At 42.0% G+C, this 15,672-nt stretch overlaps 1 protein-coding gene across 3 annotated transcripts in view; it reads right to left on the reverse strand.

The window, feature by feature from the left end:
* Positions 1 to 582: 582 nt before the first annotated feature.
* Positions 583 to 15,672, reverse strand: part of Znf251 (zinc finger protein 251) — a 32,768-nt gene continuing 17,678 nt past the window's right edge. For all 3 annotated transcript variants that reach the window (XM_035440729.1, XM_027404212.2, XM_035440730.1), the window contains one exon: positions 583 to 3,639. In XM_035440729.1, the coding sequence (XP_035296620.1) occupies positions 2,030 to 3,639 (1,610 nt within the window). In that variant the 3' untranslated portion in view covers positions 583 to 2,029. The remainder of the gene's footprint in view (positions 3,640 to 15,672) is intronic.

A 15,672-nucleotide genomic window follows, 5' to 3' on the forward strand; every position in this document is an offset into this window, starting at 1 on the left:
TGGATGGTTCTCACAGATCTGAAGGGATAGCCACCACCCAACTATTAGCTTCCTTGGCAGTCAAGGGTTGTGGGTATCAAAAAATATATAATTTGCAGAAAATGAGGCTAGATACTTGGGGTATCTAATCAGTCAAAGCCAAAGGTCAGAGCATGAAAGAACCAGTTGGGACCACATCCAGTGCTCTTCATTCACTCAGTGGAATGTGGTGCCATACAGCTTACCTGCATGCAACAGTAATGTCCACACAGACAACTTCATTTTCCAGGATCAATACCCCCATATTTATCTTTAATTTTAATATGACTAGTAATCCCTTAATTTATCTTGCTTGCTGATATTATTCACTCAGTTGGCTTTCTGTTTTGTTTAGGATAGGGTCTCATGTAGCCTAGGTTGGTCTCAAATTTGCTATGTAGCTAAGGATAACCTTGAATTTATCCTCCTGCCTCCATATCTGGAATACTGAAATTAAAGGTGTGTACCAAAATGCCCAGTTTTTACAGTGATGGGATCAAACCAAGGATTTCATTCATACTAGGCAAGCTCTGTACTGACTCACACCGAATCCCTACAGATGGATACTGATTTTCATTCTTTTAATTGGCTTCATAAAACCAAAGGAAACTGGGCATAAGAACTCCTTAGTCATTGCATACAACACCCATGGCTCATTCATACATCTTCTAGTATAAAAGTACAATATAAATAAACATCATCAAGAATCTCCCGCTGTCTGCTCTGACACTGGGGCACACAGCATGGTGGGTGTGCAGGCTGGACTCGGGCAGCCCTGCTGCCAACTGGTGTCCAACCATGCTTCACTGAGAAATAGTATATTGAGTTGGAGAAAACCACAGCTTGCTCAACTTCCAAAAAAATAGTCGATTCTACTTGCTCTCAGAGAACTGAGTGGAGGCACCAAACCTCACAGGATAACCCAGTACATAGTAAAAAAAAAGGCAATACAGCCACCCCCTGCCAAAAAAAAAAAACACACAGTAAAAAAAAAATTCACACAAGTGTGCTGACAATCTTTCAGGAAAAAAAAAAAAAAAAGAAAACAGGAGTTACAGTTAAAACAAAAAGTAAAATCTGAAATGCTTTTTAGAACGTTTTTGGAGACATGATCTACTTAGCTCTAGGTGTTCAGAAACCTCAAACTCACAGAGCTCTGCCTGTCTCTGTGGTTCAAGTGCTTAAAAAACATTTAAAAACCAAACACTACAAAACAAAACAAGGACAGCACTTCTTTTAAAAAAAGTCTTTTTTTTTTTTTTTTTTTTTTGAGTAATGAGGAGACCTGGGGGTCAGCAGTGAGGCTGTGTTGGCAGAAGAGAATGGAAATCACTTCAAAAGTGATAACACGACATTTGTTCACTGTCCGTGACTATCCAGTGGAGATCGAAAAATTAAATTACAGCCACCAGAAGAATCTCCAGCAGTTTTACTCTTTGTAGCCGTCATTGTTGTTACTGTTGGACTGGCCCTAAGCTCTGGTTTACCACAGCTGTCACTGCGTTGATGTCTCTGCAGCTCCTGCTCCTTGCCTCACAGTGGCTGCCCCCAAACCTTCAGTCTCCTCTATACCTAGAGAACCTATATTTAGTCCAGCCACTGGCAGAGCCACCTCAGTCCCCAGACCATCCACTTACTTGCCATTTGTGGCCACATCTTATCCTTAGCATCATCAATCCTCTCAAAGGTAACAAATCCAATCCCCTAGATCTCTGGGTTTCTCTTTTATGATAACCAATGAAGCGTTATGTCATATCTTGAAACATTCCATCAGCTGCTCTTTAGAGTTGAAACTTAGCCCTCTTGTAAAAACCTGAACTTGACTGATGCTAAGGTAGCCTGCTGTGCTGAGTCAGTCAGGACCCTGGACATGGGGAGTGGGGTGGGTGGAGACAAATGGGCCCCAGCCTCCTAACATGCAAGTCTGTTAGTAAAAGTAGATTTAATTTTCATTATGCCATCCTGCCTAATATAAAACAAAGTTTCTAAACTGTTTCCCACATTTATCACATTAAAAATGTCTTTCTTGAAAAATCTTTTTGATATGAATTAAGTATCTTTCAGATCCATCATTCAATTGTGGTTTCTCTCCAACTCGAGTTACATGATGTTGAGAATGGGATGACACTCCACTACCAGCTTTACCACATTCCTGGCGTTTATAGGGCTTCTCCCCAGCTTGAATTTTCTGATATTCCATGGATTGTGAGGAAGTGCTGAAAGTTTTCCCACATTCATTACATCCCCGGGATTTTTCATCACTTCGAATTGTCCACTGGAGAACAAGTTTTGCACTGTGGCTGAAGGCCCTGCCATGTCTCTCTCCAGTGGGCAGATGGCTAGAGTCATAAACAAAATCTGGGCCACACTCAAATTCCCGTGGGTTCTCTGCCATGTGAATCCGTTGATGCTGAGTGAGGGCTGATCTCCGGCTGAAGGCCTTCCCACAGAGACCACATTCATAAGGCTTCTCCCCAGTGTGAACACGTTGGTGTAGGGTGAGCTGGGAACTCTGGATGAAGGCCTTCCCACACTCAGTGCACTGATAGGGCTTCTCCCCTGTATGTACTCTGCGGTGCTGCATCAGGGTGGAGCTGCGGCTGAAGGCTTTGCCACACTCACTACACACATAGGGCTTCTCCCCAGTGTGAATCCTCACGTGCTCGGTAAGATGAGAATTGAAGCCAAAGGCCCTGCCGCATTCACTACACACGTAGGGTTTCTCTCCAGTGTGTACCCTGTGGTGAAGAAAAAGGCTAGAGCTCTGGCTGAAGGCTTTCCCACACTGACTGCACTTGTGGGGCTTCTCTCCGGTGTGGATCCTCTGGTGCTGAATAAGGCTTGCGTTTCGACTGAAAGCCTTTCCACACCAACTGCAGCCATGGGGCTTCTCTCCGGTGTGAACCCTCTGGTGCTGGGTTAACTGAGGACTCTGGCTGAAGGCTTTCCCACATTCATTACACTTGTAAGGCTTCTCTCCTGTGTGGATTATGCGATGCTGGATAAGACTTGAGCTTCTACTGAAGGCCTTCCCACATTCATTACACCCAAAAGGCTTTTCTCCAGTGTGGATTCTCTGATGCAGACGGAGATAGGAATTGAGCCCAAAAGTTTTCCCACATTCGTCACACTTAAATGGTTTATTCCCAGTGTGAATTCGCTGGTGAAGAATAAGATTTGAGTTGTGAGTAAAGGCTCGCCCACATGGACCACATTCATAAGGCTTTTCCCCAGTGTGACTTCTTCGATGCCGACTTAGGTCTGAATTATATTTAAATGTTTTATTGCATATATCACATTTAAAAACTCTCTGTCCTGTTTTGTTTCTTTGAATTGTAACAACACTTTGGCTTGCATTCAGGTGTCTATCAAATGCAGGAGTCTGGGCATTTTCTGGAAGTTGTTCCCTACATACTGGAGAGTCCTCTCTAGCAACTCTCTTCAAACTCTGAGAAGAACTTCCTTGGTTCCCTTCTCCCTGACCTTCATGGTCCCAAGCTTCCTGGAATTCAGGTGTGGGTGAATTAGCCCTTGGGAATTTCTGAGATATTGATTCTGGTGTTTTTACTTCTTCAAAACATTCCTGGTTTAAAATGGATAGCTCCTTTTCGGTCTCAGAATCTGTTAAACAAAACCACAAGTAAATTACTAGAGGTAACTAACCCCTTGTCAGCAGAAATCACATTTTTTTTTATGTTTCCATAAAACAATAGCTTATATTATGCCCCATGTGTGAAGATACACACCTTTAATCCTGTCACTTTGGAGGCAGAAGCAGGAGGATCTCTGTGAGTTCAAGGCTGGCCTGATCTACATAGGCCAGAGCTATATAGAACTCTGTCTCAAATAAATAAAAATAAAGCTATTCTTCAAAAGTCAGACAATTCAGTAGAAAAATGTGACAGAATCCAGAAATAAAGATGCCCAACAAATAGAATGAAGACAGTAATATTCATTAGTCACCAAACAAATTGCCAGTGTTAAATTTTAAATTAGCAAATTAATTTATTCACCAAATACTAGGCCAAGCATGTTCTAAATAAGGAAAGACTAACAGTCTCTGGTCTCAGAAAGCTCATGTTCAAATCAGGAAGACAGATAATGCAGTGATTGTTTTTTTTGGGGGGGGGGAATTTTTGAATCAGAGTTTTGCTATGTAGCCTATGACAGCATGAAATTCATGGTCACTGAATGCTGGTATTAAGTCATGTGCCACCATGCTTGGGTCAGCAAGTACATTTTTAAAAAGGAATGGATAGATCATGTAATATGGAAAATGCATCATGGGCTCCTGCTCAGTCTACATGGTCAGAAAACCCCAAGAGGAATAGTGTATCTGGAACAATTAAAGCAGCCACTCAGCAGTGGTAGATGCTGACACACAAATGCTGGAATGTGAGAAAGGTGTTGAGTCCAAGAATGAAAGAGTTCTCACCATGACTAGAGCAAGAAGTGTCGACAGAGACAGCACAGGCACAGGAGGTTTCACCCAGAGGCTGAGAAACCTGGACTTAAGAACAGATTACACATCTTTGGTCCCCAAATTACTCTTTAAGGATTTATCCAAGGATCAGAAGCTGGCTTCTGCAAGCATCTCATGAACACACTCGTCTATACATACACATAAAAAGTAAAATAAATCATTTTAAGAAAGAATTTATCCCGGGTGAATGTGTGTCAAATGAAGGGTCTTGGCAGTAACTGACATGCTTTTAATAACTGTGGGGAGATGAGAAAGGACACATGTTCAAAACCCAGATGATTGTCTAAACCCACTTTTACTCATATAAAAGAATTTCTTTCTACACAGTAATGGAAGAACACATAATTAAAGCAAAGTCTATGGTATATTATAAAAATGAATAAGTTCCAAAATTTGATATACAGAATAAATTAACTTTTACTGAGAAAAAAGCACATGAATGTGCTATTTCTTCCTTAAATATTTAGTGTAAATTGATGAAGCCATCTGGGCTTGGCAATTTCTCTGAGGAAAAGTTTTCAATTACCGAGTCAAGACTGAAAACCGGGTGCCATGGCACTCACATGGAATCCCAGCACTTGGGAGATGCAGGCAGGAGGACCAATAGTTCAAGGTTATTCTTGGCTACAAAGCATGTCTGGGCCCATAAGACCCTGTACCTCAAAAACCAAAGAGGAGGGCCTGCCCAATGGCTTAGTGGGTAAATGTGCTTGCTGCCAAGCCTGAAAGCTTGAGTTTGGTCCCTGAAGCACACATATGGGAAGGAAAGAAGCGATTGCAGAGAGCTGTGTCTGACTTCCACACACACACTGTGGCACAAGCCACCCACCTCTGCAACTCACTAACATCAAATAAATACAAAACCTTAACAAATACAGCAAAAAGAAGACTGAAGTGGTAAGAAACAATTCTTGGTGTTTTGGGGATTGGGTCTTGCTTACACAACTCAGCATATTCCCAATTCAAAGTATTCTCCCTGCCTCAGCCTCCCCAGGGTGAGATTGTACAAATCACTATGCTCAGAAAAATAAAAAAGTTAACCTAACGCTTTTCATTTATTTGTTTATATGTCATCTTTCCCCTGCATATCCGCATGCATCAATTTTGTGCTTGGTGTCCTGAGAGGCCAGGAGAGGATGCCAGATTTCCTGGAACTGGAGTTACTGGTGGTTATGAACTATTTGAAGTGGGTGCTGGGATTTGAACTTGGGTCCTCTGCAAGAGCAGCAAGTGCTCTTAACTGATAAACCATCTCTCCAGACCCCCAAAATAATTTCTAACATTTATTTATTGTGTGTGTAGGTCAAGAAGACAAATTATGAGTCTATTTTCTCCTTTAGTCATGTGGGCCGTGTGGAACAAACTCAGGTCCTCAGCCTTTTCAGCATGTGCTTTTACCTCATGAACCCAATTCCTTAGGCCTGCAAAGATTTTTTGAAAATAATAATTTTAAAAAGCAGTGATGCTTTCTGGTTTTTGTCACAGGTCCAGGTGGCCAATTCTGGTTACTGCAACAAGAGTGGCATATTGGACAATGATGGCAGCTTCAGTGGTAATGACTAACAGTGGAGGACAAAAACACCGTTACGTTACTTAGGAAACCTCTAGAAGGCAAGTCAAAGTATTGAGACTCTCCCCTTTTGGGAGCAACCACAGTCATCAACAAGGATGAGCGTGAGTTCATACATCGGACACCTGCACACTCCAGGTACTACTCAAGTATAGCCCTGGGACAGTGGGGTCGGAGTGTGATCCAGACCCCTTCCTCATTGCTATGAGGGAACTTAAGGCCCTAAAGACCCCCATGATCTCCCTCATTCACTGTTCTCTGTCAGATGGAAGCTAATTATCATTGTCAGCTGGAGGTGTCCTCCTAACCATAATCCTAACTTACATTATCTGAGAAATGATAAACGACATTTCAATCATTGCTCCAAAAGAAGCTTCAAAAGCAAGTAAGCAAACCTACAAACAACAAAACAGAGCCTACAGAGTGGACAACAATATTTTAAAAGTCAGGTGGTGGTGGCCACACCTTTAATCCCCACACTTGGGAGGCAGGGGCAGGCGGGTCTCTGTGAGTTCGAGACCAGCCTGGTCTTCAAGAGCTAGTTCTAGGGCAGCCTCCAAAGCCACAGAGAAACCCTGTCTTGAAACTACCACCCCCCAAAAAAATAATGAAATGTAAACAGGATGTGCTTTGAAATTCCATCTCACTCCAGAACAGCTATCATCAGGAAAACAAATAAATAATGCTGGTGAGAATTCAGAGAAAGAATATATAAATTGGTAAATTCAGTATGGAAATCAGGACAGAGCCTCCTCAAAAATACTAAGGATCTCGTAATGGAATTTAATTTAGCTGTAAGGAAAATGGATGGAACTAGAAATCATTGTGTTTAGTAAAATAATCCAGACACATGGTGGCTCCATGTGATGCATACACACAAATGCAGATAAAACATTCATACAAATAAATCTAAAGAAATGTATTGAATAGACTTGGGGGAGTGTTATATGGTTATCACATACACGTGCCTATTCACTGTTTTCTCTGACCTCACCCTGTCTTAGGGCATGTATCCGAAGCATGGATTTTTTCTGTTAATATTTCAGCCTTTTAAGCTTCTAGAAGAGTGAGGTTGTTGTAGATAGTTAGGACCACCTTGGGTCAAGAATCCCAGAGTGGTATTTAGCTCTTATGTCTAGTTACTTGCTTCCTAAAAGATGACATCATGAGACCCTTAATTGAAGAAGTTTAAGTTGTGATTGGTCCCTTTGTCTCATCACATTCACAACTGAGAGGTTAGTTAAGAGGAAATCTTTTATGGGCTGGAGAGATGGCTCAGCAGTTAACAGCACTGACTACTCTTCCAGAGATCCTGAGTTCAATTCCCAGCAACCAGATGGTGGCTCACAACCATCTATAGAGGGATCTGAGGCCCTCTTCTGGCCTGCATTTATACATGCAGACAGAGCACTTATCCTAAGGGGGGGAAAGCTGTGAACTTGCAGGAGTTAATACATCACTAGGGGCGAGTGTTGTACTTTTAAAGAAAGCCTCCCCAGGCGTTGATGGCGCATGCCTTTAATCCCAGCACTCAGGAGGCAGAGGCAGACCAATCTCTGTGAGTTCGAGACCAGCTAGGCTCCAAAGTTACACAGAGAAACCCTGTCTCGAAAAACCAAAAAAAAAAAGAAGAAGAAGAAGAATATTGTGGGAAATTACCAATACGGAGTCAGGTAGAAATATTAGCCACGCATTCTTAGGGGCTGGCTACAGAAGAAAAAGCGCAAACTGGGATGATATTGAGGCTTTTTTTTTTTTTTTTTTTTGGTTTTTCGAGACAGGGTTTCTCTGTGTAGCTTTGGAGCCTATCCTGGCACTCGCTCTGGAGACCAGGCTGGCCTCGAACTCACAGAGATCTGCCTGCCTCTGCCTCCTGAGTGCTGGGATTAAAGGCATGCGCCACCAACGCCCCAGGCCTTGCGCTTCTTCTTAGTCCTTAGGTGTAAGATGTGAACTGCATATAGCTATTGCTGTTCCTGTTGCTTGATGTCATGTCTTCCTGCCATGATGGACTCATCCCTTGGGAACTCTATGTCCAAACAAACCCTTCTTTCTATAAATTGCCTTGGTCATGGTGTTTTATCACATCAATAGAAAATCAATACAGACTCTCAGGCCCCATAAGCAAGTGACACTAAGTAACTTGGCACTGATAACTAATAATATGTTAGGAGGTAATGAGCAGCAGTTCAGAGCACTGGCTGTTTTTACAGAGAAGCCAGGTTCAATTCCCAGCACCCACATAGCAACTCCTAACTGCCTGTAACTCCAGTCCCAGGGGATCCGACATTCTCACACAAACATATATGTAGGTAAGATACCAGTACACATAAAATAAAAATAAATTTAAAAGCCGGGCGGGGGTGGCACATGCCTTTAATCCCAGCACTCGGGAGGCAGAGGCAGGTGGATCTCTGTGAGTTCGAGACCAGCCTGGTCTACAAGAGCTAGTTCCAGGACAGCCTCCAAAGCCACAGAGAAACCCTGTCTCGAAAAACCAAAAAGAAAAAAAAAAAAAGAAAAAAAAAAGAAATTTAAAAAATGTAAATATTAATTAAGCCTCATTAAGAATATTCTTTGTGTCAGGCAGCAGTGGCATATGTGCCTTTAATTTCAACACTTGGGAAGCAGAGGCAGGTGGACTTGAGTTCGAGGTAAGCCTGATCTACAGAGCATGTTCCGGGATAGCCAGGGCTACACAGACACCCTGTCTCAAAAAACAAACAACCAAAAATATTATTTGCAGGAGCCAGGGAAATATCTCAGTGGTTAAAAGCATGAGGAACTGAGTTTAAATCTGTGACATTCATGCTGGGTGGTGGTGGCACACGTCTTTAATCCCAGCACTGGGGAGGCAGAGGCAGGTGGATCTCTATGAGTTTGAGGCCAGCCTGGTCTACAAAGTGAATTCCAGAACAGTCAGAGCTATTACACAGAGAAACCCTGTCTGGAAAAACAAAACAAAACAAAACAAACAAAAACAGACAAGAAACCCCTAACATCCACTTAAACTACCATGCATGGCTGTAAATTCCTGTAATCACAGCACAGGAGGATCTTCAAGTCTTGATAGCCTAGTCAAATTGGCAAGCTTCCCAGTTAGGCAGTGATAGAGGAAGACTCCTAATGATATTCTCCAGCTCCCACATATATGCCCATGGGCATGCACACTCACACACATGCAACACACACATACACCATGCAGTTTGGGAAGAAGCTCATTATCCTAAAATACTGAGTAAAAGTTAACATGTAGATAAAAAACAGAAGATAAGGGCTGGGTGTGTAGCTCAGTGGTTCAGCACTTGCCCAGCATACATGAATCTCTGGATTTACTCCCAGCACAGCAATACAAAAATAAATAAAACATTAAGATATGTTATAGTTGATGTACTGGTATATGCCTGAAATCATTGTACTTGGGAGGAAGACAGAGGGAAAGCAAGAACGAGGGACCACCCTCGGCAACACAGTGAGTTTGAGGTTACTCTGAGCTACATGCAGACTTCTAAAAAGAAAAAAGAAAAGAGGGCAGGCAGATGGCTCTGTAGACAACCGTGCAAGTCTGATGACCTGTGTTCGACCCCTGGAACCTATGTAAAGGTGGAAGTAGAAAACCCATTCTATAACATTATCTTCCAACTTCCATAGCACATGGTATGGCTCACACCCCATCACTTACCCACACACATAAAATGATAAAGTGTAAACTTATGATACCATCTTAAATTAAAAGATTATTTTATAAACTGGGCAGTGGTGGCACACGGTTTTAATCTCAGCACTCAGGAGGCAGAGGCAGGAGGAATTCTGTGAGTTTGAGGCCAGCCTGGTCTACAGAGTGAGTTCCAGGATAGGCTCCAAAGCTACAGAGAAAGCCGGTCTTGAAAAAAAGACAAAACAACAACAACAACAACAAAAATGCATATCTGCCTTTTTAATGTGTCTAGGCATTCAAATGAGGCCCTCATTCTTACAAGGTAAGCTACCTCCCCATCCCTCAACCTGTTTTTCTTTTCTTTTCTTTTCTTTCTTTCTTTTTTTTTTTTTTTTTGGAGACAGAGTCTCACTTCTGAATGCTGGGATTAAAAGTGTGTGCTGCCACCATCACTGAGCTAAACTGGCTAATCTTAAAACCTAGATTAAGCCACTAGTACAAGACTTTACCATGTTTCTTTTGAGTCTTTCTTTTGTGTTGCCTCAGCTCTCATCCATGTTTCTGCCATAGCCCTGAACTCCACAGAGCTTCTGGGCATTCTGGGCACACAGAGTCTGTCAGTAATAAAACCATTTCCGTTTCTTGATTCTTCTGAGGAGATACTCTTCAAATAGGAAAACAAAACCAACAGAAATTGTAGAGAAATCATACATTCCTCTCCATATGCTAACAGAAAACACATATAATCATAAATCTGAATTTAAGTATTTAGCCTTCAAAGGAAAACAACTTTGTTCTGAATATTGAATGCTCAAGAAACCATATGTGTCATAATGGGTATCACTGTACAGTGGCATATCCTTATCACCCAATTATCTAGTTTAGGGTTCAATCTCTTTAAAATATTGTATGTTTATTTGTGATGTGTATGTGTGGGAACATGTGCCCCAGTAAACAGATGAGGATTAGGACAACCCTGAACAGCTGGTTCCCTCCTTCCATCCTTACATGGGTTCCAGGTATCAAACTCAGGTTGCCAGGTTTGTGTGTCAACTGCTGGGCCATCTTGCTGGCTCAGAGTTCAATTTTGATGGTGTACATCGGAAGGGTTTTGACAACATAACTGCATGGACTCACTGCTGCAGTACCATGCAAGTGTTCTGGCGCTGTAAAAACTTTTTTTGTTCCACCTAGTTACCTCCAACCCTTTCACTACTTCCTGCAATCACCGTTTTACTATTCCTAGTTGTTTTACTTTTTAAGGGAAAGGGGTTGATAATAAGATCTCATGTTGCTGGTCAACATGTGGTAATACATTCCTTTATTCTAGAACTTGGGAGACAGTGCAGGCATTCTCTAGGTTCCAGGCCAGCCTGGTCTACAGGGTGAGTTCCAGGACAGCCAGGGAGAGGCCCTGTCTCAAAAACAAACAAAAAAATCTCATATTGCTTATGTTAGCCTTGACTTGTTATATGACCCAGAATGATTCTGAAGTCCTGGTCCTCCTGCCTCTACTTTCCAAGTGTTAGGACAACGGATATGTCTCCTATGCTTGGCTTTGCCCTAAGAATGTCATAGAAGGGGCTGGAGAGATGGCTCACTGGTCAAGAGCACTGGCTGCTCTGCCAGAGGGTTAGGTTCCCAGCATCCAAGTGGCAGCTAACAACCATTTGTAATTGCAGTTCCAGAGGACTCACTGCCTCCTTCTGGCCTCTGGGGGTGTTGCATGAATGCATTGAACTGACAAACATGCAATTAAAACACCCATAAACATAAAAATAAGATCTTCAGCCAGTAGGTGGTGGCAAACACCTTTAATCCCAGCACCTGGTAGGCAGAGACAGACGAATCTCTGTAAGACTCACCTGGTCTACATAGTGAGTTCCAGGAAAGCTGAGGCTATGTAGAAAGACCCTGACAAGAAGAAAGGAGAAGAGGGAGAAGGGAAAAGGAGGAGGGGGGAGAAGGAGGAGGAGGAAGAAGGGAAAGAGGAGGAGGAGGAGAGGAGGAGGAGGAGGAGGAGGAAGAGAAGACAGAGACGGCATTTCTCCATCTACCATGTCAGCACAGTGAGGCTATCTATCATCTATAACTGAGATCATCCTGACCCAAGACTTTCAGCCTCTAAAACAGTGATAAAATAATTTTGTTGGTTAAGCAGTTAATTATAGCAGCAGATTAAGTATGAGCAAACCAAGGCTGTTGGGTTTTTGTAATTATTTTTAATTGGCACATAGAAATCTAGTATTTGTTGACGACTATTCTTTCTCCATTGTGTACCTCTGCTCCAAGGTCAGTTGACATTTATGTAGTCCTTAATACCTGCATTGTCTATGCTGCTCCAATGATTGCAGATCATTTCATTTATCTTTGCCAATACCCCCACTGCCTTGGTAATAAAAGCTTTATAGTTAAGTTTTGAAATCAGGTAGTCTGAGTTCAGTTTTTTTTTGCTTCAATAAGTTATTTAGGGTCTTTTATGTTGCCACATAAACACCAAAATGTTTGTTGATAGCCACCAAATAACATAACCTGCTGACACTTTTATTGGATTGTATGGAATCTATAGATCAAGTTGGAAAGAGTTAATGTCTTGACAATATTCTTCTATTCACAAATATGGCCTCTTCACTTATTTCCTCTTCTGGTATGTTTTTAGCAGGGTTTTGTATTTTTCCACCTAGATTTTGAATGTAGTACATAAGTGCATTTTGAATGTACTATGAATTTCACCTTTAGAGTGCTTATATTAACAATTTTTTTTTCTTTTTCAAAAGATGGCGGCCAGGCATAGTGGTGTATGCCTTTAATCTTAGCACTTGGGAGACAGGGAAGGTCTCTGTGAATCTGAAGCCAGCCTGATCTAGTGAGTTTCAGGATAGCCAGAACTACATAGTGAGAAGGAAGGGAGAGGGAGAGAGGCAGAGGGAGAGGGGGAGGGAGGAAGAAAGAAAGTGGGTAGGTAGGGGTATGCTCCTGAACACTTGTTCATTTCAGGTGTAAAGAGAGCAGTTGACTTATATACACTGTGTCATGGAACTTTGTTCTTACTAGCTACAGGAGTCATTTTGTTCAGATTGTCTGTAATCACATCACATGTAAACAAAGTTTGATTCCTTGTAATTTATTTTCTTAGCTGATATATTAACAAGGACTCCTCAGTGTTAAAAAGTGGCAGGTGACAAATTGCTGCATTCCTGATCTTGGAATGCTTCGTGTTTTGTTTTTTTGTTTTGTTTTAGAAGAGCTAACAGGTTAAGGAAAAGTCAGAAATAACTCCCAAGGTCCAAGGAGGGGACCTCAAGGGAGGACTATTTGCACACAGGTGTTCTTTTTATACGTGGTTAAAGTTGATTTGCTATTATTTTCTTGAGAATTGTTCCATCTGTGGTCATAAGTGATCCCTGTCTGTGGTTTGCTTTTCTTGTACCATCTTTGATTTTGCTGCTAAGGTGATACAGGCCTCCTCCAGGACCTGCTTTTACTTTTCTCTTCTTAAAGAGTGTAGAGAATTGCTATCATTTCTTCCTTGTTTATCAGACCACAATGGAACTCACTTGAAACAGGCAGTTTCTTAATACATGTCTCCTCAGACTGTCCTTTTTCTTTTTGTGGAGATTTAGGAGATTGTATCTTTCAAGAAACTGGTTCATTTCATGTAAAGTTACCAAATCTGCGGGTAGCTGCAATGATCTCTCTCAGTCTTTTAAAGATGTTCTTAGGTATTTTATGTAGATGGGTGCTGTGTCTGCATGTAAATCTGCACATTAGAAGCAGGCACTGGATCCACGGAACTACAGTTACACACAGTTGTGAGCTGCCATGTGGATGCTGGGAATTGAACTCAGGGCCTCTGGAAGAGCAGCCAGGGCACACCTTTTAACTCACCTCCTCTGTATCCACCACCACCACCATCCGCTGGCACAAGTTTTAGCAGTTAAAGTTTAGGCTGAAAATATTCACTCAACCCACCACCTCAAGCCTTATAGGTCCTTGAGAACTGGAGGTAATGCCAATGATACATTATTTTTCTTTTAGGAAGAGAGTTTGATACCAACAGGATTTCTTATTTTGGACTTCACAATAAGCTGGGATTTCTACATACACACTTTTGATTCCTATTCCTGATATTTTTCTCCCTTAGGCTTTACCACATGGGGGCCAGAGATGTCAGCCCAGACAGCCATGATTTTTGTTAATCCAGTACACGGTCCAGGAAATAAAGGAAGATCACTGGTTTCTGTCCCCACCTGATGCCTTTCTTGTTCTAAGATTCTGGGGGGGGGCTACATCTCCTCACTGCTTATAAGGGAATTTCTGTAGTTCACGGCACTCACCAGAGGGTGGGTCACTAACAGCTAAGGAATCAACAGCCACTGGGAGGTCCCCAATCAGAGGTGCTGTTCTCCTTAGGTTCCAAGAGTACTGAGTGCCCAGATTATGCTTTTTGAGGTTTCCAACTCAAGTCTTGAGCACCCATATTTTCTAGATGAGGGAAATGTCTGGTCCCTGTTTATGGGTAGATGAAGCTGCTAGAATCTTGATTCTGGATATAACCACATGTACTAATTACAAGTTTCACCAAAGACTATTCTTTGCTTCATAAAGTTTTTTAAAGTAGGCTGGTCATATCTGAAGATACAACATTCCAGGCAAAGTCTTAGTAACATAATCTTTGTTAACTATATCCTGGATTAATGAACAAAGACCTTATTGAGAAACAGAAAAGAGCCTCAAATCTGAGGGGACTCTACCTGTATTGGAGGAAGGAGATCAGTAAGGCCTTTTATATTACTCAGGGGATCACATGGTCTCCCCTAGAAGGGAAATGCTGAATAAAACCCATGGGATGATTGAGTCTTATAGGAATCCGTTTGGGACCTTTTAAATTTCAAAACACGGATGAGTGAAGTTCAAGTTAACATGGCTTCTAGAAAAAGGGTTCAGTCAACTGAGCAGAAAACAGACAGCTTCAAACAACAGTGAACAAAACCACACCTGTATCAGCTAACTAAGCTATCTATTATAAAGCTAAAACAACCTGGGAATACAATGTGCCTGCCTACCCCAAGAAACAGAGAAAGGACTCCAGCCTAGCCAATGCTAAGCCCTACTGGCTTGCTGCCAGATCTCCTCCAAAGAAAACGGCATAGAAAAACCAAACTATGGATCACAAAGACAAGGCCATGAGACCTTTCTGGCACACTCCTGTTTTTGTCTTCAACTATTCATCATCCCCTCCCCCAAGCCTACTCAGTTCTACTTCAGCTTGTTAAAACCATACAAACTCTTCATTTTTATACAAGAAAATATTCATTTACTACATAAATTTCTATTGGAAGCACTGCTTCTATTGCATTCCACAAATATTGGTAAGTGGAACTTTAACTTCCTGAAAAGTATTTTTAAAATTTCTGAGATGGCTTTTTGATCCTGTATATTGTTGAGCCAGGTGGAATGGTGGGTGCCTACCTGAGATCCAGCAGTCAAGAGTCTGATGTGGGGAACTATGAGAAAGGCCAACTTGACATATATATGAGTGTATCTCAAAAGAAGGAAAAATACTTTCTTGCCTTTCCCTTTCTGTTGCAAGGTAGTCAGAGGTGCTGATGAAAGAGCACCAGTGTGCAGGTCTTGGCAATAGGCTCAGGACGGGAGGGGAGAGAGCCACAGTACAGGTAGATCTCACTTTCTGTGAGCCGAAGCTTCAGATAGCTCCACACGTACTAGCATTCTCCTTCCTTAGATCAGTTAGGCAATGGGAAAATTGTTTCCTTGAATGACAGCTGTGCTAGGTCAGGATACTCTAGCATACTGCAAAAGTGGTTTCCTTCCCTTTTCTTTACTGTCTTTTACTTTGAGGTAAAGCTCCTGGAGGTGAAACTTAGAAAAATGACCCCTCTTCTCCAGTGTCTCCTCGGGTTGTTTTTTGGTGGGATTTTT

This window comes from Cricetulus griseus, chromosome 2 (genome assembly GCF_003668045.3).
Source record: "Cricetulus griseus strain 17A/GY chromosome 2, alternate assembly CriGri-PICRH-1.0, whole genome shotgun sequence".
NCBI classification, from domain to species: Eukaryota; Metazoa; Chordata; class Mammalia; order Rodentia; family Cricetidae; genus Cricetulus; species Cricetulus griseus.